Source organism: Chiloscyllium plagiosum, unplaced genomic scaffold (assembly GCF_037043375.1).
Source record: "Chiloscyllium plagiosum isolate Xiang-an unplaced genomic scaffold, Cpla_swu_hap1 HiC_scaffold_6, whole genome shotgun sequence".
Lineage (NCBI taxonomy): Eukaryota > Metazoa > Chordata > Chondrichthyes > Orectolobiformes > Hemiscylliidae > Chiloscyllium > Chiloscyllium plagiosum.
In genome coordinates this window covers 101,982,083-102,007,185 of record NW_028270144.1, presented here as the reverse complement: position 1 = coordinate 102,007,185, position 25,103 = coordinate 101,982,083, and the positions used below count along the sequence as shown (strand labels likewise).

At 38.8% G+C, this 25,103-nt stretch overlaps 1 protein-coding gene across 1 annotated transcript in view; it reads right to left on the bottom strand.

Moving 5' to 3' along the window:
• The window catches only part of LOC122550816 (FRAS1-related extracellular matrix protein 2-like), a 244,705-nt gene that overhangs the window by 213,793 nt on the left and 5,809 nt on the right, over positions 1-25,103 (bottom strand). The window contains exon 2 of the mRNA XM_043692118.2: positions 20,131-20,220. Within this exon, the coding sequence (XP_043548053.2) occupies positions 20,131-20,220 (90 nt within the window). The remainder of the gene's footprint in view (positions 1-20,130; positions 20,221-25,103) is intronic.

Sequence of the window (25,103 nt, the reverse complement as noted above, 5' to 3'; positions counted from 1 at the left end):
TCCCTTTTACCAGTTGGGTGATAGTGTATCCTCCATTGTCTGCCCCTATCCATCAGAATTCACTTGCCAACAAATTGGCACTGTTTTCTTATACAGTATAAATGTTGTTTTCCTTTCACATTGGTATTATCCTGCCGAGTGCAAGGCGCTTTGATAAAATGTGTTTTTCTTCCAGCAATACAGAAATTGTATACTATAAAAACCACTGCATTCTAAACAAAAAAGAAATTATGAAAAGCACCTGATATTTCAGATTCACTGAACAAATTTAGGGATCGGTGTTGGCATTAAAGCTGCATACATAGGCATTTAACCTAGTACTGGGTGTTAACTGCAGAGAACAGCTAATGGACTACATTTAGTTCATTTTATTTCTTGTGGGAATGCGCAACGATAATAGGCGTATCTATTTTTTCATCTTCATCTGTTTTTGAGAAACACATTTTGTCAACGACAAGAACATTCAATCTTTCCCTTTCCCATCACCATCAACACTGAATCCACACAACATGATGGCAATATGTCAAAAATTTGACACTTCTATCAACTCACAATGAAATAATCTCTTAGACAAGTACCACTGCATTAATATTTGTAGGGATAGTGATACTATTTCAAATATGGGAAAGTATTGCTGACACCTTATCACGATACCAAAAAATGGTGTTGTATAGTGTGAGAAGTTACTGTGTATCAGTTTTTGCTGGATCATTTGGGTAGAATTATCCTATATTTGTCAAATATTGTCTTATCATTCTGTTTCAATTTTTATTTTGTAAAAACAGAGATTGGCCTTCAGCACATTCTTTTTCCTGAGTACTCTGTCAAATGGCAGATCTGATCCACAGCATCACAACCTTTACCTTGGGTGCAGCAAGGAGACAAGTCATGTATCTCGGCAAAAGTGAGGACTGCAGATGCTGGAAACCAGAGTTTAGATCAGAGTAGTGCTGGAAAAGCACAGCAGGTCAGGCAGCATCCGAGGAGCAGGAAAATCGACGTTTCGGGCAAAAGCCCTTCATCAGGAATAGAGCCTCAAGTCCTGTATCTACTCCAGTCAGAATATGGATCAAACCTCATTGACAGAAATCTGATCACATCAACTGTCCAATCACTGGCACCTCAAGGATTCTGAATTACTGTGGCAACATGCACTTTTCCATGCATGTTATAGTCTGGAGCTATAGATTGTGATAGTTGATGTCCCTGTTTAGATTCATTATATGACTGACCAAGAATCTCTTCTGCTTTTACTGACATCAACTTTCATTGGAAAGGTTTTCAAATTGTTAATCACACTGTTTGGTCACACTATACACACACTTTCTTTAGCCATCAAGTCCTGAAGTGGAATCTGAACCCAGAGATTTAAGCTCAGAGGCAGAGATGTGACCTACTTTGCCGCAAGGTCTCTGTCAGCAGCTAACTAGATATTTTCTACCATTCTGTTACCTTGTCAGACTCATGTTGGTGGTACTTACTATCATGGCAGTAACATAGCGGCAGTTATGTGGCTTCTACAGGCTACTTGAGTTTTTAAAGATCATATTTTACATAATTAAAGTTCAAAATGAGTGAGAGAGAAGACAAATATCTGTCACCTTGATGCTCTACACTGCCAAACATTTAAGATCAAAGATATAAGCTTCTTGCAGTGTTCGTATCATACCTCATAAACTGATCCGTGCAAGCCTATTGTCCAGTAAAAAGCGGCTTCATCAATTTAGTGCATGATCACCCAGTGTTTTTTTAAGTTCAATGAAAATCAGTTGTCTTACTCAGTCTGTTATCTTGCAGTATTACCCAAATAATTTACTGCAGTGTTCCTTCTGTTTGCTGATCAGGGAAGGGGAGGGGTAGATAAGGGAAAATCCAGTATAGGAAAGTTTATGGTTTTCTATGTGCGACTGTAATAGGCACTCCTGTTCCTTGTGGCTAACAAGAAAGCAAATTATTTCTTTAAACTTGCTTTGCTGAGACTCTACAGGATTCTGTTTATGGAAAGTTTGGCTTTGGAGGGAAGTCATCATTGTTACTCCACACAGATCTCAGGTTATCATTACAAATTACACTCCAATAACATCTTTGATGTATATTTGAAGGTGGCAATCTGCATCCTTTCCACCTGTAAGTCATCCCTGCCGTCAGTCAGATCAAAGCGGAAAGGAATGGGAAAAGAAATATCTTATTCTGGTTTAACTGAATCTCCTCCTACCACCTACTGTCACCAAACGCTGCATCCCAAAGATTAAGAACATTGTGGAAGACCCCACACACCCCTCACTCAAACTCTTCTCCCTCCTGCCATCTGGCCGAAGATACCGAAGCATTTGGTCTCTCACGGCCAGATTGTGCAACAGTTTCTTTCCCCCAAGCCACCAAGCTCCTTAACACTGTTTGATCGCACTCTTTTCCATCGGAAATTCTTTGCATGATTTCAAGTTGCTGCTAGAACAATGTCTATTAATTATCATTCTTTTATTACACTGTAATTTGCATGTTTTGCGCTTCTTATGGATTTTATGCCACCCTTTATAAAATCATATAGTTTCTGCTGTCCATGTAGCACCTTAGTCCTGGAGGAATGCTGTCTCGTCTTTTTGCTGTATCAGTTGTATACGGTAGAAATGACAAATAAAAGCTAATCTACTCTACTCTCTCTCTACTCTACTCTGACCCCCAACCCTCGGATTCATTCGGACTATGAGTTAAAAATTGATTCTAAGGAACAGGTCAACGGTCAATGAGTTAACAATATTTTTCCTAACTTATTCTTTTGGAATGGAAACAAACTGTTTGGACTCTGACTGTGGGCATGGGCTGCAAATGAAAGGACTGGGATAAAGAACTTCCTAATCAAAACAAAGCTCTGAACAGGGAATACACTCACTGTCTGCAGCCACTCACTCAACCTGCTTCGGTATGTTAAGGATGCATTGCTTAGAACAGTCAAGGTAAACATACTTCAAAAGTTGATTACACGTATTCTTAACAGGTAAAGGTGGACTCAAAATTCACGAGTATTTTAAAAAGTACTTTGCGTAATGTACAAAAAAGAAGAAATGACAGGTTAGAAGGTGAGAAGTTGCTTCTCTTGCCTATGTCTTCCTTTTTAGGTTCATAATTCTTACATGTTATACAGGAAACCTCACAGTGTTCAAGGCCAGTTGAAGAGTCACAGAAAATCAGTTAAAGATTCAATATAATTCACCATTGCTTGCCAGAGCCACAAGTTATCTTTTAAACACCCATGATCAATTTCCAAAAGAAATTAAAGTTTTGAGTTGAATTTTTTTAGCAAGTCAGAAATACTTAAACATTACCTCAAATATGGATAGATATCTTGCCACAACGAAGAATAATTTAGGAACTGGCACCAGCAAGGTTCTGCCCAATTTAAGAAGGTAGAAATTGCTGCATCTGTTATTTAAGCATAACCTGAAACTTAGGATGCCAAGTTTTGGTAAAGTTTGTGGGGCCAAGGCAACTGCAAAGATGCCCAACATAACAAGCTACCTGCTTGTCTCCCTTGGATTCCAGCATCTGCAGTTTTTTTGTCTCTAACCTAATAAGTGGTCAGGCTATTTTTCGGGCTTACCAACTAAAACATGCAATATGTACCTCATTTATATATGGGCCCAAAGTCTGTTCTAGGTTACCTTGCAGAAACTGTATTGCGATTAGCAAGTTAGCTTCGCTCAGGTTTCTTCAGTAGGTTCTATGTTGAAGCAGCAACTGTGTACAAAATATCAGTAAAATAAATTGTGGTAACATTCATAAAAATCTCAAATGACTTGTCTTGGTGATTCATCACATCCTCACTTTAGGACTTAATTAAGGAGTGCCATTGAGATGGCAGCAGTTCCACTTTCATCCTTTTGAAATGGGCTCACCACAGCTCAGAAGCTGATGTGAATGAGGACCAAGGATAGCGACAGATGCCCACTGATCAAAGCTGGTAATGAACAAACTATACTCCAAAGCTAAATAACACAAACCCCTGGGCAAGAATGTTTGGATGGCAGGGCTTCCTGTCCCAATATTTGAAGATTAAGCGGGGAACGCATCTCTGTTTATCAAAGCCGTTTAACACCAAGCAGTTCAATTGTGTCCCAAGCAGGTACCTCAAATTTATCAGGGTCAGCTGATAACAATTGGGAGGACCTTTACAGTGATGCTGACTCCCCACCCCAGCTTAAGGGCAGAGAGACAAAGTGAACAATGGTTAAAACCACTTGAGCCAGGCTGTACTTTTGTACCTTGTATATCGACTTTGCTTTATCATAAGATTCTATAATATCTTATTTTTTTTAACCCCTGAAAGGCAAAAGTTAGGACCTCAGTTTAATGCCTCATCTGAAAACACTTACGTCAATTATGTCCCTAAAGAAACCACATATCCATAAATTCTGGCAGGGATCACAAGACTGCAATCAGGAGGGCAAAATTCTTGAAATGTGCAATGTTTAATTGTTATTATTTCAAAATAAATTAAGCTTTGGGTACTTTCTATAATAGTTGGCCATACTACAACCATTCCACAAGGTAAAAACAGAAAATCTCTTCCTGTCCCTTGATTTGTTTTTGAGTTTTCTCATGCTATTTTCCCAAACTTGCCTCATTACCCTAGGCATCATGTCCCCATGGCCTCCCAGGTGTCATATTCTTCCACTCATCAGAGGTGGAAATACAGACCACTGCCAAAATCTCCTGGTATTCTGGTGCTGGTGCCATCTTCAAAGATTAATTGGTATCCCACTTTGCTGATGGGGTCTGGGAGGTACTTCTTAGTTGGCATTGCGTGAAGTATCTGTATGTGGATTTGCTGCTCATGAAGCATGCCCAGGGATGCATGCAATTGATGAAGGTGTGGAGCAGTAAACGGACAGCTGGAGTCACCAATCACCTGCTCTAAGTTTCATGTCAGCAACTGTCACCCTCTGGTTCTATCTGGTGAGTTGGAGAATGGAAAACTGCATATCCATTAGATGAGATGACATAATAATGAGGCTGTTAATTGGCTTCTCACTGCTCACGAGCGAGAACCTCATCTCATTGTTCAAAACATGGTTGGAAAATTGGACTTTTTGTTTCCAACAGTGAGACGTTATGCCCTGCCACTCTCACAGGGTTCTCCCAACTTTCTTGACAATGCCCACATCACTCAGGGTCTTGGAAGATTCCTCCCCTTATGTTCAAAACAAATGACATTGAAAGTATTTGATTTTACTGAACATTTCTTTGCTTACATTTAACATTGTGCACTTTGAATTTATTTGTCATCCTCACCAACAGGAATCAGCATTGAGAACTAGTGGGCCAGTTGCCCAACATCATTAATCTGTCAGGGATTAGAATTGATTTGCAAAGTTGTGCGGCAATGATATCTTTAGTTTTTCTAGATGATAATCCAGATTTGGGACTTTAAAGTGACTTACAGAAAGCAAACCATCTTTAGATAACAAAATGTAATTAATAATACTTGCTCTAATGTAATTGTGTATTTCTACTATTATTGCATAAGTGAAACATATAAACTTACTGCATCGAGAATAAAATAATATGCTGAGTAGCTGATCTTCAGCCAGGAAAGTTCCCAGTCCTGCAAGCAATATCCGTGAAAAAACGACATGGAGGTTTGGATTTTCATTCTGAGGCACCTGGTTTTACGGGAGATGTGAAAGCCATCCCAGATAGATTTTGGCAGCAGTGACAGGGACTGCAGGGTGAAGAGGTGGATTGTGTGAAAATTGGCCTTGGCACTCTGGCACTTTGTGTATCTGTGAACTCACCCCTTATACCCATCAACACCCCTAACAATTTCCACGCCGCACCCATCCAAACCCATGCCAGTATACCCACAGGTATTGACCCTCATACTCCTCAATCTATTCCCCTCTAGACAACCCCTATGGTACATTTAAATTGAGTGCCTCACTTGGGTAGTGTGCTAGAAATCAAGCCCGACTATTTCTGAGGTCATTACAGAAGTTAAAAACTTTTTACAAAACTGTGCGGAGCTCCTAATTTACCTCCCATTTATACCCAGGTGAAAGAAAATCAGGACCAACTTTTTGTACTTATAGTCATAGAGATGTACAGCACGGAACAGACCCTTTGGTTCAATTTGTCCACACTGATTAGATATCCTAAATTAATCTAGTCCCATTTGCCAGCATTTGGCCCATATCCTTCTAAATCCTTCCTATTCAAAATGCCTTTTAAATGCTGTGATTGTACCAGTCTCCACCATTTCCTCTGGCAGTTCATTCCATACACACACCAACCTCTGAGTGAAAAGATTGCCCCTTAGGTCCCTTTTAATTCTTTCGCATTTCACCTTAAACAAGAGTAAATAGATGCCAACTGATGATAATGAATTATGGACCATCGGCAAATAACCTGTCCACAAGGTTAGCTGAGGTGATTGTTCTGTTGATCAGAATGCATCTTCTTCATCTTCCTCCTCTTTTGCTTGTTACTTTCGTTTGTTAGAGGAGGCAGAAGGTGACAGGTTTATACTTATAAATGTCTCTGACATATTAACTAAAAGTCACCATTTCCAGCAACTTATGAAATAAACTGTCTTCAATCCTGAGATGATTTGATTTGAGCAAAAACAGTTCCTTCCTTTCAAAGGTCCAAGGACTTCTAAACATTCACGCCGCCAATTTGTTCAGCTACCTGCGAATCAGTTTCCGGCAGGCAGGAGGCCTTTTGTGATTCATACCACAGACCAATCAACTACTTGCTGCCAGCTCAATCTTAATTTGTACACACGCCCCAAGCTCCTGTTCATCTATAATTAGGCTTTTCTCACTGTTTATGGTTTTGGAAGTCACTGCTACATATGGACCTTAGAGGTCCCGCAAAAAAGAATGAGTGGTAACGTTGGCTATGACACAACTGAGCAATTTTCTACATTGCTGAGTCACAGCACAGTCAACAATGAGAAGGAGTCCTGTCCTGTCCTGTTCTTGCAATGGTGAAATTTAAAAAATTGAGGCTGTTGGTGTTTAGGTCTCCATATTAAATACAATTTGGAATCCAAGATCAATTTCGTCCTCAAAACATCCAAAGCAGCCTGTAGTCTTGGCAAGACTATATCTGCCGTGCAACATTAATACTCATCACTCTGATAAATAAATCATACCCTGTACTTTACAGAAATAACGTATCTCAAGTTAATAAAAGGAAGGTCAGGAGACTACATGAGATTACAAACTTTTTGTCTGGATAAATTCTTTTTTTTTGGGTTATTCAGTCTTTCATAGCATCAAGGTAAAAAGCCAGCTCAATTAAGAATTAGAAATCTTTTGATCCTTCACATAAAATGCTGCAGGTGGTACATTCTATATAATTATTAGGAGGCACACTGTTGTCTAAATCATTTAGGAGTATCTGATATCAGAGCAATTACAGGAACTCAACATGTTATAATTACCTTTGCATTCGTTTGCTTGACAAGTGTTATCATGCAGTTTTTACAAGTAATAGCTGCTAAACAAGAGATTACATTATAATAAAAATCTGCCATATTTTAATCCTTGCTGTTCCTTCAGTTTCTGGGCTATGGACTTCTGTTCCCCAAAATCACACAAGTTAGCCAATACTTCACACAAAGTTCAATCAAGGACATTGATGAAGCCTTTGCTAAAAGACCATGTTTTCACACTGCGGAAGGCTGAACAGTCTGATGTCTGTTAGCCATTGAAACATGACTACTACCGGAGTTTAAATATAAACACTGCTATCGACTCAATTACCAAATTACACCTCCACATTGTGGAACGGCTGGTATTAAAGACAATGTTCTCCCATTTAAACTTAAAACAGGAAAGCATTAAAATAACAACTTTAGGAGATAGGATATTTCTTTAACCTGAACAATACCCTTCCAATTGACTCTTACTATGTACCTACCATAACTACGAGACCAGAAGAAATAGGAAAAGGAGTAGGCCATTCAGCTTCTCGAGCTTTCTCTGCCATTTAATAGGATTTAATATTCCTCACATCCACTTTTCTGCCCTTTCCCCATCAATCAAGAATCCATCTACCTCAGCCCTAAATATATACAAGGATTGTATCCCCGCAGCTCTCTGTGGCAAGGAGTTCCAAAGACTGTCCATCCCCTGGAAGAAGAAATTGCTCCTCATCTTAGTCTTAAGTTGGCGCCCCTTAATTCTGAGACTATGCTCTCTGGTCTTAGACTCCTCTACAAGGGGAAACATCTACTCAGCATTTACCTTGTCAAGCCCCTTAAGAATCCCATAATGTTTCAATGAGATCACCTCTCACTCTTCTAAATTCCAATGAATAGAGTTGCAACCTGTTTAACATTTGCTCATAAGACAATCTCTGCGTACTGGGCATCCTCCTAGTGAACATTCTCTGGCCTGCCTCCAGTAAAATAATATCTTGCCTGAAGTAAACAGACTAAAACTGCTCACAGTACTCTAGATGTGGTCTCATCAGGAACTTGTACAGTTGCAATAAGACTTCCTTATTCTTACACTTCAAACCTCTTGAAATAAGGGCCAACATTCCAATAGCCTTCCTGATTACCTGCTGCACCTGTGTGCTAGCTTCTGTGTTTTGTGCACAACTATCCCAAGTCCCTTTATATTGCAGTTTTCTGCAGTTGTTCTCCACATTAGCTGAGCTTCCAAGGAGTCAATTCCTTTCTGGGTGTAGTCAATGAGTAGCAAAGGAATACAAAGTTCACGTATGCCTGCTGTTTCCACATGATAATGTAGACAAGATGATCACAGTGGGATTGTAGTAGTGTCCATTCTGATGTCCTATCCAGTGAAAAGTTTAAGATTGGCATTCTAGCCTGAGCACAAACTGCCTACTTCCTTCCTTGGTTCAGTCACACTCTTGAGAAGAGAGGAACTTGGCATAAGAAAATTACTTCTTAAGAAAGTATGTAACGATCTTGGGTGCCAAGAAAACAATTGGATTTTTCACAGATGGCGTCCTTTCAGGCCCCATCCATTAAAAGAAAAGTAGCCCCTTACTAAACATTACAAATGCAGCAAATCTGAAATTGAAACAGAAAATGCTGAGAAGTCACAGCAGAATAGATAATGTCTGTGGTAAGAACAGTTCTGCATTTTTTCAGAATTCTTTTTATCTCTGCATTTACAAATGAATTGAACTTCAAAAATAGATTGTTGGCTTAATTTTTTGTACTAATGACCTAAATAGCCACATACAATAAGTTTGTATATTTTTAGGCAGAAAAGTAGAATAGTATTGTCCATCAAAAAGACCTTCCCTCCTACTACATTAAAAGCTCATGCTTAACATAAATGCTGGTGCTACTGCTGCAAGGTCAAAATTACAAGATAAATGGGCTGGATAATATTGTGATCAATGGAAGGATCGATGCACTTTTAGAAAGAGTGCTTGTAGCATTACTCCAAGTTGAATTCAATTAATTTCTTCCTTGAAGCTCTAAAAGATCTGTTACATCTTGCGTCGCTCAGTACATGTATTAACAGAAAAGTTGTCTGTTTTTCAATATCATTGGCAAGACATTTTTCAAGTCTAGTGGAGAAAAAGAGAAATAACATATGCGATGATTCAAATGCCAATGTTTAAGAGCAGGAAATCCACCTGTGTATTGGCCTTCATTAGATCGCTTATCTCAGTATAATGTATTCAGTGAAATGCCATACCAAATATCATTAGACTGTTCTTTGTGCTCTCGACAGCTCTCTATCTCAGTACTTCCTCGGAAAGTTGCCAAGTATTTTGAAACAAGTCCCAAATTTGTGCCTCAGGAAATGTTCTATTCATAGAATACTAACTTCTGTGTCTAAGGAAATAGTTTTATTTAACACTTTTACCTGCAACATAGGATTTCTTGCAGACATTTCACCTGTAAGCCTGACAGTGTTGTGCTGGCATATGGGTTTTACTAGCTTTATCCACTGTAAGTGTAGTGACTGAGATAACCTTTTGCATTTAGCCTGAAACCACAGAGAACTGACATACGTACAATTTAGTGGCCTCCCGGCACAAAAGAAAGCATATCAAAAATAACATCTACATAGAAAATTGGAGATCGTACATATGGCAATTACATATTTCCCTTCCCTTCATCTCCCAATATGCCCATAATTTGCAGATGAAGAAGATCAGCAGAAGGATACCACCAGGAAAATTTAAATACTTGTTCCCATAAAAAAATACAACGATGTATTTTTAAAACCTTTTAACTTCATAATTCAGTTATTGGAAAAAAGTTCACAGAGACACTCTGGCTGACCAAATTCCTCCCCAATTCAGAAACATTTTGTTCACTCAATTCATCAGGCACTTTCTCCTTTGACTTCATTTCCTATTCAACAGAGGTACCATCAGCACCCAAACGTTCCCAGGTGCAGAAGCATCTTTCATTCCTATTGTCCCACTATTCGCAAAGAGATTATTCCTGTAATGTTTTCCCAGGCTATGTCAATTGGAATAGTATTGTTCAGGTTAACATAATATCCTTGGTATTCTCCAACATGCATTCCAGCTCCTGAGATTGTTATTATAACACATTCCTGTTTTAAGTTTACATAGTAGAACATTATCTTTAATATCTGTCTTTTTTCTCTAAATCTCCTCAGACTTCACAGAAGTACACCTTTTTCCATCCTTCCAAATGACAGGGGTGACCATTTCTTTGAAAAGCTCTTTTATCCTTTGCATTTCCTTCAACCCACAGAATAATTTCCTTTATCTTCCAATTCTAAAACTTTGTTTTCTCCCCAATATCAGTGAGTTTCTTGACACATTCTCCTCTATAACTAATTCCAATTTATAAAGGTAAGCTTCAACTTCAAATTTTTGGAGCTGGTCAACTCCTCAACCCTGCTCCACCGGTTTATAAAGACACTCTGCTCTCCACTTCACATACTTATTTCTCCTCCAACATCTGGTATGCTCTCTTGAGGTTTCCTTGACTGTTTTTATTCCAACTATTTTTGTTTCTACAGCCCCAAGTTTAACTCCTTCCAAACAGCCTATAGGATTTACGTGTACTAAATAGACAGTAGCTCTCCACTCCCTTCTCAAGGACAATGGACAATTGATGCTGGCTTAGCCAATGAAACCACATCTGCTGAATGAATAAAAATGAGGACACCGTTGGATAGAGGCCACCAACCCTTGGCAGCGTAAAGTCCAGAAGATTTTAGCTTCTGTGCCTCAACTATTTGCCCCTGGTTAATGCCTTTCCAAAACGAGAAGTGGCAGTTGGACAGAAGCAAAATGTGAAGCTACTGATGATCACTGAAGGAACAGTCCTTGTCTCACTGGTTAAGTTTCCCTTACTAAATCCTTACTGTATTAAATGTAGTATACTTAGATTTTCAAAAGTCTTTTGATAAAATCCAATACAGGAGGCTGGTTAGAAAAATTAAAACACATAGAGCAGGAGGTAATGTAGTGGCATAGATTAATGTTTGGTTAACTGACAAAAAACTGAGAAAGGAATAGGTAAGCCAATTTTACATTGGTAGGTTATGACTAGTGGGACAGCATAATGTTCAATATTTGAGCACCAATTGTTGCCAATATACATCAATGATTTAGAGTTGAAGACTCTGATATAAGGAAAAAATAGTAGAGGACTAGGGCTTTTCTGGTTCAGTGATAGTGTCCTTACACCTGAGCTGGGAGGCCAGTTTCAAGATCCATCTGCTCCAGAGGTGGGTAAGAACATCTCCAAACAGGTTGATTTAAAAATATCCAGAGTTGAAGAGCCAATGCAATATTTCCAATTTGTGGATGGATACAAAGCTATGTGAGAATGTGTATTGAAAAGAACATGTTACGCAGATTTTGGAGGATTTGGACTGACGTAGTGAATGGGCAAGAACATGGCAGATGGAAGACAATGTAGCAAAGTATGAGGCTATTTTGGTAGAAGATGTGCAGTGTATTTCTTAAATTGCAAGATGTTGGAAACTGTAGATGTACAAATAGACCTAGTGTCCTTGTTGATAAATGACTGGAAACTAATGTGTAAGTGCAACAAGCTTTTATTTCAAGAGGATTTGAAAGTAGTGGAAGGAGTGAAGTCTAGCTTCAACTGGATGAAACTTGGTCAGACTGTACCTGGAGTATTGTTGCAGTTTCAGTTTCCTCATCTCAGGAAATTTTCATTGAGAGAGCGCAAATAACATTCATCAGATTTGTTCCTGGGATGGCAGGAGGAGTTGGAAGTCCTATGAGAACAGCCTGAGCAAATTAGAACATTGAACATTACAGCGCAACACAGGCCCTTCGGCCCTCGATGTTGCACCGATCTGTGGAACCAATCTGAAGCCCATCTATGCTACACGATTCCATTTTCATCCATGTGTTCATCCAATGACCATTTAAATGCCCTTAAAGTTGGCCTGTGTTCTCTAGGATTTTAGAGTATGAGGTGATCTTATTGAAACTTACAAAATATTGAAAGGGATAGACAAGGTATATGCACACAAGATATTTCCCATGGCTGAGGAGTCCAGAACCAGGGGACACAATTTAAAAATAAGGGCGGGTTGCAGGGGTGATTATCACTAAGGTCCGAGATAAAAAAAGAATGTTTTTTGCTCAGAGGATGGTGAAGCTTTGGAATTCTCTATCACAGAAGGCTGTGGCAGCTCAGTCTTTGAATATGTTTAAGGTAAAGAGTGATAGATATATTGTTACTGATGGTGTACAGAGTTATGGGGATGGAACTTGTATAGAATGGGGGGAGGCTGGTTTGATGGGCTTAATGGCCTACTCCTCTTCCTATGTCTCTTAGCCAGCAGTAAGGGTTAACCTCGTAGCGTCATTTGGAGGAGGCTTTTAATTAGTAACTTAAAGACCTCACTTAAGAGTGATGGGCTGCTTGACACTTCCCCCGCCACTTGTAAAATACCAGGAGAGAGAGTTATACCACAGGCATGGCCTTGCTAACATGGCACCTAATTTTACACAATCACTGCTTGTCAGCTCACTGCTGGGGATCTGGGATGTAAAGTTCCACCTTCGATGTGTGTCTTTGCTGCCAACCTAGAACATCAAGTTTAAACAAAATACTTGAGAATATGTAATGTATGGGAGGAATTAAAATTGGCTCTGAGGTTTCAAACTACCCTTGTAGGTGACTAGATTTAGATTTCATCTTTGTCTTATCTGTCCAGATATCCAAATAAATATATACCACGCCCATAAGTGAACAGACCCTTTAGTGTTATTTCAATTACCTTTATGCCCTTACTTAATCTTCTTTCTCAGCAGGTGGAACAGAACAACACTGAGCAGGATTTTGTTAGATTTCCACTGCCACACAAATTTAAGACAACAAGCAAATACTAGGGCTTAGCAAAAACCTAGATTGTTTTGGTTATCTGTACTCAATAAGTTTAGCTAAACCCTTGTGTAACTACCAATGGTCATGCTAAATTCTGGCATAAATAATATTCTTACACAATAGTTCCTTCCTTTTTCTTGCCAGACAGTGTGCAGCAGCAGTCATCTGGCATCGCTATCTCCCTTTGAAGGCTGCAGGATTACTTCACTACTTGAACTAACTGAAAACTGCTTTGACCATAACTGAGTACATTTAAATGACTATTTCCTAAAATCAAAGAGTTCACAATCAAACACTTTCAGCAAGTATCAAATCTATTCTGAAGGGTCACAGGATTTAACACACTGCTTTCCCTCCACAGATCGTGTCGGACCTGCTGACTTTCTCTAACAATTTATTTTTGTTCCACATTTACTCCATCCCTCCCCTCCTCACCTGTCCTTTTAAATACTGGCCTCAGATATAGCTTATAGCAGACACTGTTCTTCAGTCCAACAAAACACTATATTGTAGCTAGTAATTCTGAAACTATTACAAGCCCAAGAATTCCTATTTGTAGCCCCACCTGCCAAAGAAATGTTCACAGTGAAGTTAGTGTCAAGTAGGAACTGCAGACAGAACCAGAAGCCAGCAGGTCATCAAGGCACGACAACAATTTTCTGGGATGATCCCTTAGGAAAGCAAACAAACCTCAGCATTGCAAGTACTTCAAGGAACTAAGAGTGCACAACATTATACACATTGCATACAATCAACTACAAATTCAAATAAGGATGATGTTTTCTTACAAAAATAATTTCAAGTAAATTCTTGCCCACATCAAGCTGAAAGCTATCAGTGCCAGAAAATCAACGTTTTCAGTGCTCTGGGACTGCTGATGAGTTAGTTAGTAGCAGCCTTCCTGTTTTGACAAGTGTTGAAGCGACCATCAAGCCTGTGAACCTCTGAGATGTAACAATTGAGATTTATGGTCAGCAACAGTGAGACAAATTGCTAACTCGTTTGTACATATGGAGCTGTGTTTATGTTTGAGTAAAATATGTCAAAGTGGGTGACATTTATTTGTCAACCACAATTAATGAACCTCCCACCAAAGGAGTTAACAGGTCTAGTGAATAAGTCACTCTTTTACACATATGTGGCTGAAAAAAACAGACTTTGTAACTGACAGTTAACTATTCAAAAGGCAATTGTCTTGGCAAGTGCAATGGTTTAAAAGACAAAAGATTCGGGCAAAAAATGTTTCGGTTGGTATGTTAGCTTGTAATGGTTATGAGAAATTCTGGAAAAACAGAATTACAAAAAAAAAGATTGAAACTGAGAATGAAGTGAGAATGCAAGGGCAAAGGAAAATGGGAACAGCAAAAGTAAAACACTTAAATATATTTGTTTTTATCATGAGATTTCCAATATCACCTAAATCTAGAATTTAATTTCTCACTGCCCCACAGTTCCAATGTCGCCCAAATATCTTTGCTGTCTTTGTCCTTCTTTTTATCTTTAAAAATCTTTCTGAAACTTACTTTTACAACAAAAGTTTCGGTCACATCAATTTATCATCTACCATCATAGCTCAGCATTCAATTTCAAAGCTAACATCCTATCCCATGGCTGCAAAGGTGAACTTAAATTAAATTCAAACTTAAATTCAAAACTATCATTATTTCTCAGCTAAGCCAATAAATGAAAGTTTACAACTTTTTTTTTAATTAGGAGAGGGATAAACTGTCCCAATTCACATGCCCGACTGATATTGATCATAGAACATCCTCTCGTTAATGAATCACTTATCTTTCATTTCTTTAGTCTTTCGCTGAATGTCTGCCATCCCTAAATGCCCTTCAATTGAGTGACTTTCTATGCCTTCTTAGAGGACTCTTACGAATTAACCACAGTGGTGTTGTCCTGGAGTCACATGGCAGATTTCTTTCCCTCATGATGAAAGCATGATGAACAACAATGGGTGATAGTTTGGGCATTTGTATTATTAGAGCAGTGGCATTACCATTATGTCAGCGTTTTCCCAACTGTGTATTTTCCCATTTCCCAGGACAGAATGGCACAGGTTATAAAAGCAGGGAAGTGATGCTACACCTCTACAAATCATTGGTCAGACCATATTTGGATTATTGTGTTCCGTTCTGAGCACCTTATTAAAGGAAGGATGTCAAAGCCCCGGAGAGAGTGCAAAGGAGAATGATAGCAGGAATGAGGGATTTTAGATGTAAGGAAAGTTTAGAGAAATTGGGCTTATTCTCCTTGGAACAGAGAAGATTAAGAGGTGACCTTATTGAGGAATTCACAATATGAAACCTTTTGACAGGGTAAAGAGGGATATTCTGTTTTTACTAGTTAGTATGTCAGTAACTAGAGGTAACATTTCAGGACTGTCAGCAAAACAGCTAAAAATGAGATGAGGAAAAACTTCTTTACTCAGAGTAGTTAGGATTTGGAATGCTCTGTCTGGAAGAGTGGTGGGAGACAGATTTCACATGAGAAACTGTGAAATCAAAAGAGAATTGGATAGGTATTTGAAAGTGATGAATTTAGAGTGCTACAGCAGTCGGGCTGGAGAATGGAACTAGCTGGGTAGCTCTTAGGAGCTGGTACAGACACAATGGGTTTAATTATCTTTATCTGTATTGTAAAATTCCATGATTCAAACCTCTGCCCTTTTGAGGTATGAAATCCTGCTAGATCTTTCAGCACTCAGGCAGATGATTGTAAAATAATGCCACAATTTACAGAAGTGTGCCACATTATACAGCCAATCAGAACTTGGCAGGACCAGAGCTTGGCACCATCAAGTTGCAACAGATTTGTAAATTTAATAAAAATAATACCTAATATATATAAAAGACTGGATAAAAATAGGGAGGGGAGAAACTTAATTTGTATAATGCTACTTCATGCAGTATTGTGGGAAATGGAAAAATATGCCTAAAAGACAGGTCAGAGGACTGACAGGAGCAGAAGGTACTATGAGACTGAGAATAATCAAATTCTTAAGACTGGGCAAGAACATGGAAGAATTTACAAATAAAACTGAGAATCTTATGCCCAATGTTTTGGGCATCAGAGAATCAGTGTAGTCAGGGAAAGCCTTCAACACTTTTCGAATTTGCTTCAATTATTTCATTCTTAATTTTCAGCTTAATCTTCCAAAAAGTGTAAAATAATCTCAATGGATACAGGAGTTTGCATACTTTTATTCATTTATCGGAAGCTTTTCTCCTCACTATTTCAGCATTGACACAAAACAGGTTATTATCTCCATAAAAATAACAGAAACAGCAATTTCAGATGAAGGTGAATGCCATGCATCAATGAGATAACTGCGATAGTTGCAAATTTAATAAGTAGCTAAATGATGAATTTCTAATGCTGACTTCAATTTGTTTTCCTTCAAGATTGTGAAAAGTCTTTTCTGAAGGCTTCATTAAAAGCACAAAAGCATCAGCTGAATTTCTGAAACTACCGGAAATCATTATAAGCAAAGCAAAATTCCTAATACAACAAAGTTAATTTTAGTGATCTTCAATGATATGAAATGATCATTTCTTGAGTGATAAAGATTAGGAGTTTAAAAAGACAATTTCCTTTTATATACTGCCTTTCAAATATCCCAAAAATACTTTACAGCCAATAAAGAACTAATGAAGTATTGCAAAGTAAAGTCATCGAACAATACTGTGGTTACTGACCTCTCACCAGGAAGTTATTTGGAACAAATTAGCCTGATCTGCTGATCTTCAGAAATCACCTAGCTGCAACACAACAGTTCTAAAAACATCCCATTTGAAAAACAGAAATGGAAAACATCAGAGATTTTCTTCAGCCATTTTTGGAATTTTCTTCTACTTAATTACAGATATTCAAGGAAAGCTGACAAAATAATTTCGTCATTATTCCCTATTCTGAATTATTCATCTCCCTCGCACATTCTGAAGTGTGTGCAAAATATTGCATATTGATCTATTACAATAAGGTCTTTGATTTAATAAAAACTGTGCTAAAACCTATAGCTTTTAACAAAACACATAAATGGATTTTATGAACATTTGGAAATTATTCTTATATTTCAAAATAACAAAATGCTGGAGCTTTTAAATAAAGCACAACATTAAAGAACAGTTGCTTCTCTAAAGATGCAGTTACAATTTGATTCAGGATAATACAGTATTGTCTGCTAAGCCATTGTTAAAAGGTGTTAAAATGAATTGACAAAATGATTATGATAAACAATATCATACTTCATGATATCTGAAAGTCTAATCAAACTGAAAATATCCATAATTCCTCTGGTTTTCCATTGGCATCCAAAGGATTAGATTAGATTAGATTACTTACAGTGTGGAAACAGGCCCTTCGGCCCAACAAGTCCATACCGCCCCGCCGAAGCGCAAGGATAAATAAGTGAAACTTCTTTTTCTCACTGATGATACCATCAGAAAATTTGAATAAACTGAATTAGGGATACATTAAATCACAATCTAATTTATCAGTTATTTCCAGGCAGTGGTTCTAAGACAGAAATTGAAAAGAAACATAAAATAATAGTCACCTTCCCTCCCGTTCCTGCAGTATTCTACAGTGATTGTAAAAAAAGCAGCCAGGTGGACCTTATGGAATGAGAGTTCCCTGACTGAGGCTGTTAGTCTGGTCAAATCAGGGAGCCCTGGCTGACAGATAGGAACAGGTGTATCAGACATGTGGCCCACTTTGACACCTATCTTTGAGGGATCTGGACCAGTGTAAAGGACTCTCCATGTGTAAATAAAGGGCGACTTGATGATGGGATACCAGCTCCTGTGGAGTTATTTCACATTTGGCTCTAGATTACCCTCTTTGGGAAGTATTGTGAAACATCAGCATAGAGTATGCTCATGAATCACAACCTAAAATCCTGAAAACTGCAGCATAACGTCTGATAAAATATTTACTATTTCCAGTTAAGAATTTTACAAGCTTGAGTCACTTGAAATAATTAAGTTGTAACTATATACTTTAACAAAACTGAGAGTAGAATCAATAATGATTTCAAACAGGTATCTGCTTTGAGACTAAAAAATTTCACTTCAAATTTTTGCCTGTCTATGTTGTGTTTACTGAAGCAAGGTGAACAAATCAAAAGACAAAAGTGCCATAGCTTTAATACAGCATATTTACAATTACTTTTCAGTAATTCACAATTTAAAACTTATGGATTTCACTGCTGCATTTTAACTATATACCAGATGATGTCTTTTGATCAAAACACTGAAATGGCTCACATAATTGATGAATTAATTGTTTTGACTATTGTGATTACTATTGGATTTTTAGGTAGGAATACCAAATATCTACTTCATTACTTAAAGATTGACTTAGAGGAAGCACAATGCAATCACTGAGAAAAAAAAATGGTTCTACATGAAAGAAAATTAACTGAGATCAGTAATTTGTGTTATGAAGTCTCTGTCCTAATTCCTGATAGTTTCTTTTGTAAAATTAGTTCAATTAGTAAAATTTCACACTAATTCAGATGTCAAAGAACTGGGGAGAGAAACTAAGTTTGCTCTTCTTTCTGGCACAAAAGAGATGGTGCAATGCCATCATGTACATGGAGCTAGAGAACAATGAACAATAAGTAGACTTGAACAATATTCGACTTCTCTTCTGACAAGCCAATTTGGAGGTAGATCCTGAGTTGACATGAAGCAAAGATTCCTGAAGAAGGGCATGTGCCCGAAACGTCGAATCTTCTGTTCCCTAGATGCTGCCTGACCTGCTGTGCTGTTCCAGCAATAAAGTTTCAGCTTTGATCTCCAGTGTCTGCAGACCTCACTTTCTCCATGAAGCAAAGTTAGACAGACGTTGGCCAGATGTCCTTCATAGAATGACAGCAACCATCTAAACTCCTATTTCTGCCTTGATCTTCGCTTGCAAAGTTGGCATTGGCTGATATTTGATAACCAATTTGCCAAGGAGATTGGCCATGGGAATTTCCAACCCTAAATTCAACTCCCAACAGTAGAGATTTAACACTCCAAAAAAATTACACAACTGTAATTACTTTCTTCCCTATAATGGTGATTTTCTTGGATTAAAATGACAAAATCTTTGAACGCTGCTGATCAAATAAGGCTTTGAGATAAAATTTAAAATGAACACAACATAGGATTTGCCAACATGTGCACGCATGCATTATTAGCAGAATAATTTCTTTTGTGGATCATCAACAATTGAGATGTCAATAAAGTATTAGCATTCTATCAAACCTCAAGGCATATTTTCACTAGAACATATCTCCTTCAACAAAGGACTTCTAACTTGATATGTGGGAACAACGCAGTATAATATACAACATTAGTGAACATCTTCCAAAACCACCACCTGAAGAATTTAAATTATGAAAGTCTTAATTGGAGAGACCACCTTTCTTACTCTGATGTTGTCTTCCTACTATATCTCCAGGAATCAGTTTTGTATGCAGCACATACAAATTTTAACGCTATTCATGTTTTTTATCCACATAAAATACAAATATTTGGAATCAAATAATAAAGAAAACACTACTTAAAAATGCATCAGCTAAGTCTTTGGATAAATGCTTTGACATTTTGGCCTGAAAATATTGGAAATATAAGCATTCAACATTGGGAGAAATGACTTTGACTTTCACTAGAAAACACTTAGGAGAGTTAAAGTAGGAAGGAACATCTGGTTGCTGAAAAATACTACAGAAAGGACAATACCATTAAACAGCTGATCTTATACAGAACAAACTGAGCACCACTTACCACTGTCTTCGACAGAAAAGTGGAATACGTCACTTGTCGCATTGTCCCCTTCTTTCAATACATAGCAGATCTTCATGTCATCAATTTCCCCTGGAACACCAATGATGGTTTAGATTGTGAGGAAAGTACATTAGGACCCTTGTCTCACATTACATTCTTTATGAAGTTTCCTTCAGTGAACAATTAAGTCTCATTTTAGAGTAGTCAGCATTGAATAGTGGGACATCTAAAAAATTAGCATGTTGAAAGGCACAATGATAGTGCAACTAATGAATCCAAGTGTAATTTTGAATATTTGTGCATTGTGTCATAGCAGAGGGTCCTGAGCGGAAACCAGGAACCTATCAAAAGTAAGAAAGAATGCAAAGAAAAGGAATTTAAATTGGGCTAAATGTATGGGTACCTTAGCAACTGCTTGAAAGCACAGCAGGAAATATTTGAAGTTAAAATAAAACAGAAATAAGTCTTTTGAACTCAACATCATGCATTACACATATTTTCCTCCAGCAACAAATTAGAAGAGGACTTATTGTTTACTAATGGCAGCGAGAGTTGGGAGCCTATTATCTAGTACAATGGTTAATTATTGCAAAATAGAATGAAATGTTATTAAATGCTGAGCTCAATGAAATTTTTGACCTGTCAAGCAGTAGCTATTGAGGCCATTTTAAATCACATCTGCAATTTAATATTCTAAGCACACACTACATTCATGTAATTTTGCGGAATCCAAACTCAGAGAGATCTGGGAAGCTTACTAGGTTTAATGCTCTATATATTCAAACAGTGAGCAGCAGCATTCTAACAAAGCGTAAAGAACATTTACCAACAAATAAAATGTTGGAATCACGCAGTGGGTCACGGCTTCTGTTCAGAAAACAGAGATACTAATATTATGGTTGCAGATCTTTGTTAAGTGCAGCTTAGAGAGCTGTTACCTTCTGGTCTTTTCACTTCATCGATGTCTCTGTTTAAAGTACTGTATTAGGGGATTCAAGCAGCATGTACTGCAATGACTTATGCCAAGTTAGAATGCCACACATTTCCACAAATATGGAAAAGCCAAGATTTGGGATTATGCTCAGTTGTTTTATGTGTGCTGTGCATGAGTGAAGATTGAAAGGAAGTTGGACAGCAATCATTAAATTTTCCTGCATTGGTGGTTCATTGGTGATAAACTGTAGATTCCCAATGCTCATTTTAAAGGAACATTTGTACTTCTGAAACACTGATATGACCGAGGACAAGAAAGAATCCATTTCCATGGCAAGCCTTAGCATAACGGTGTGACTGAACTACAAGCTGAATCTTAGGTTTTTTTGACTATGTGCAAGTTGCCTTGAGTTTTCTGAAGGGCTTTTCACTGCAAGGCCCTGTCATTCTCTTGCTGAATCTTACCAAGCTCGCCACATTAACAATCACCAATGTCTATGCATCTCTCACATCTGATTCCTAGCTCATCTTACAATGTGCTATTCTGGGCCAACTCACAACTGCCCAGATATCCGCCAAAACGCCAGCATCTCCTGTGCCCATGCCATGTTTATAAGTCCAGACAAGCACTGACTGCCGGAGCTGCCGTGGTTGGTTCCTTTGATTTGATTCGTTTTACTGTTGTCACATGTACCTAAGTATAGTGAAAGGTTTTGTTTTGCAAGTGGTCCAGGCAGATCATAGCAAACAAGCACATACAGATCATACGGTGCTTAGACAGAACGTGACATACAAGGTTCCAAATGCACAGGAGGTATATAAAAGCAAGGTCAACACTAGATTTGAAATTAGAGAGGTTCGTTCAGCAGTGTAATAATAGCAGGGAAGAAGCTGTTCTTGAACTTGCTGGCGCATGTGTTCAAACTTCTGTACGTTCTGACGGAATAGTTTGGAAGAGAGTATTACGAGGGTGGGAGGGGTTTTTAATGATGTTGGCAGCCTTTCCACAGCAACAAGAAATGCAGATGGAGTCCATGAATGGGAGGTCGGTTCCATGATAGTCTGGGCTGTGCACACAACTTTCGGTAGTTTCTGATGGCCCTGGGCTAAGCAGTTCCCGTACCAAGCTGTTATAGACCCAGATAGAATGTTTTTTATTATGCATCTGTAAACATTGGTAAGGGTCCTTATGGACATGCTGAATTTCCTAAGTTTCCTGAAGAAGGAGAGGCATTGTTGTAGCTTCTTGACCGTCACATCTACGAAGGAGATCCAGGATAGATTGTTGGTTATCGTCACTCCTCAGAACTTGGTACTCTCAACCCTCTCCACCTCAACTTTGCTGATAGGGGTGTGCCTTCCTCCTTTCTCTCTGGAGCCAATGATCCTTTCTTTTGTTTTACTGATGTTGAGAGATTATCATTGCACCATGACACCAAGCATTCTATCTCCTCTGTCTGTTGTGAATCATCATCATTTGCTATCCAGCCTACAAAGGTGGTGTGGTCAGCAAACTTGTAGATGGAGTTTGTACAAAATTTGACGACACAGTCGTGAATGTACAGGGAGTACTGTAGGGGGCAGAGTATGTATCCTTGCAGGGTGCCAGTGTTGAGGACTATCATGGAGGAGGTGCTGTGGTCTATCTTCATTGATTGCTGTCTGTGGGTCAGAAAGCTGGGATGCCAGTTGCAGAGGGAGGAGCCACAACCTAGGTCTCGGAATTTTGAGATTAGTCTGGTAAGGATTATGATGTTGAAGGTGAAGTTGTAGTCAATTAGTTGGACCCTGACATAGGTGTCCTTGTTATTCAGATGTTCCAGCGATGAGAGTAGGGCTAGGGAAATGGCATCCGTGACAGATCTGTTTTGCTAGTAGGGAAATTGCAGGGAATCAAGGCAGGCTGGGAAGTTAGAAGGGTGATGAGGGCCATGACTAGCCTCTCAAAGCACTCATGACTATGGAAGTCAGAGCCACTGGGCAGCAGTTGTTGAAATATGTTGCACACGTTTTCTTTGGTCATAGAATGATGGTGGTCTTCTTGGACAGGTGGGGTCTTCAGATTCCCTCTGACTTGGCAAATGGGGAAATTGTCAATCAGTTTTACTGGCAGGGACGTGGAGGTCCTCTCCCCCCAGGACCAGCAGTGGAATCCACAACAGCAGGCCATGACAGCATGGTCCAAGGTTGTCACCTGCATTAGTGCAGATGCAGACGTCTTGTGGATGCCAACACCATAGGAAGAAGGTGAATATCCTTTTCCACTCTGTCAGTGTAGACATATTCACCTTCTCTTATCACAATCCCTTGATCTCTACTACAGTCGCTATCTGGTACCAAGGCTCATGCTCTACCACTTTCATTAATGCTTGCAACATCTTCCCTCACGAGCAAACCTCGTATTGCCCTCTGTGCTGCTTATTCACTCACTCGGGAATCCTCTCCAGCTGCAAGAACAATAATAGCTGTGTTATCTACTTTCGTGTCCCTTACTACCTGCCCTACTTTCATTTCAAAAGAAAACAGCCCCTAGTATGGCAGAATGAGTCATAACAGATGATGGGCAGCCCAACATTCAGTTCCTCACCCTATATGGAAAGGATCCTGACTCCAACCATCCCGTGCAGCTGAGTGACAGTGTCCAGGCACCTGGACTGCTATTGAAGGCTGTTCTTGACGTACTGTGCCCAGATTCCCATGCAAAGGTTATCCCCCTCGACTTGACTGAGGCCTGCTGACAACAACATCGTACTCCCTTTGTGCTTGTGCGACATAGTAAGGCAAAACATAAATAATATGAGCCTGGAAGCTCACAAAGACAGGCAATACTGTGAATTTCTAGGTCTGCTCAGAGTAAGTATGTGCTACAACAGTGAGCAAGGGATCTAGAGTTAGTGCCTGTCCAGTCTGTCAGGTGGGTGCATGTCCCTGAATTTTATGTCCTTACAGCAGCATTACAATCAATTTTCAAAGAACCACATGGTGCAGCATTAAGTGCAGAGGCATCCTATAACTGGATCGGGGATAGACTTTAAAGATCTCATAGAGGCTGGCACTTGACCGATGCAATGTCCGTGGGGGTGGGGTATGTATGGACTCAGCCCATACAGCTGACAATAAGTGGTGTTTCCCATCCAGAACTTAGGTGGCTGAGGTGGTGAGAAGGGGCAACATTTCTTTCCAGGGCCAGCTTGCCCAATTATTTGTCATTCCCACAATCCCTTCCACACCACCTCCAGACAGGGACAATGGAGGGGCAAATTACACTTTTTTGACTATTTTAAATTGATGATCTTTCATTTCTGTCTCCTCCAATTCGAGAAAAACGTCTTTCCCAGTATAAGTTATCGGTATAGTTCCTTAGTGTATGTTGAATCAAGTCTTTAATTTAGAAACTTTGATTAAATTTGCTCCAGATTAACTAGTTCCAGTATCTCCTTATAACTAATGTCATTACCTCTGCATCATCTTGTTCAATCTGTGCTGTTCACACACTATGGTTTTTGAGTTATTGTTAATAGACCACTCAATATAGACACTATTGTTTAAACTCAGAAGAAGCCTTGTACAACTAGAGAATAACATTGTTAGATATCTGATTCCTCTCATGACACAAGATAGATTACCTCAATCTTAATTACTTGCTGTACCTGCATACCTTTTTGTGACTAGAATATCTAGCTCCCTCTGCACCTCAAAATGCCTCAGTGAATCTCAGATTACATAATACTGTTTTTTTTAGCAGCCTGAGATGAACTATTGTGTGAAACGTGAGTAATTTATGTGGATGCATGCTGGTAGAAATTAACTTGAGAGTGTCTATGGTTGGGTCACGGAAGGTCTCTTTAGCCAAGACAGGGATGAAATGTTATCACTCAATCAGCAGTGCTAGATTTGGATGTAGGTCTTAAAAGTAGACAGATAATATTTTATTTACTGGTTGCCCCAATATAAAATTGTAAATGGCAGTTGTTGCATGTGGTGTTAAATATAGATTACATTTGATGCTGTTTTTGCTGAACCCACAATGTGCAACATAT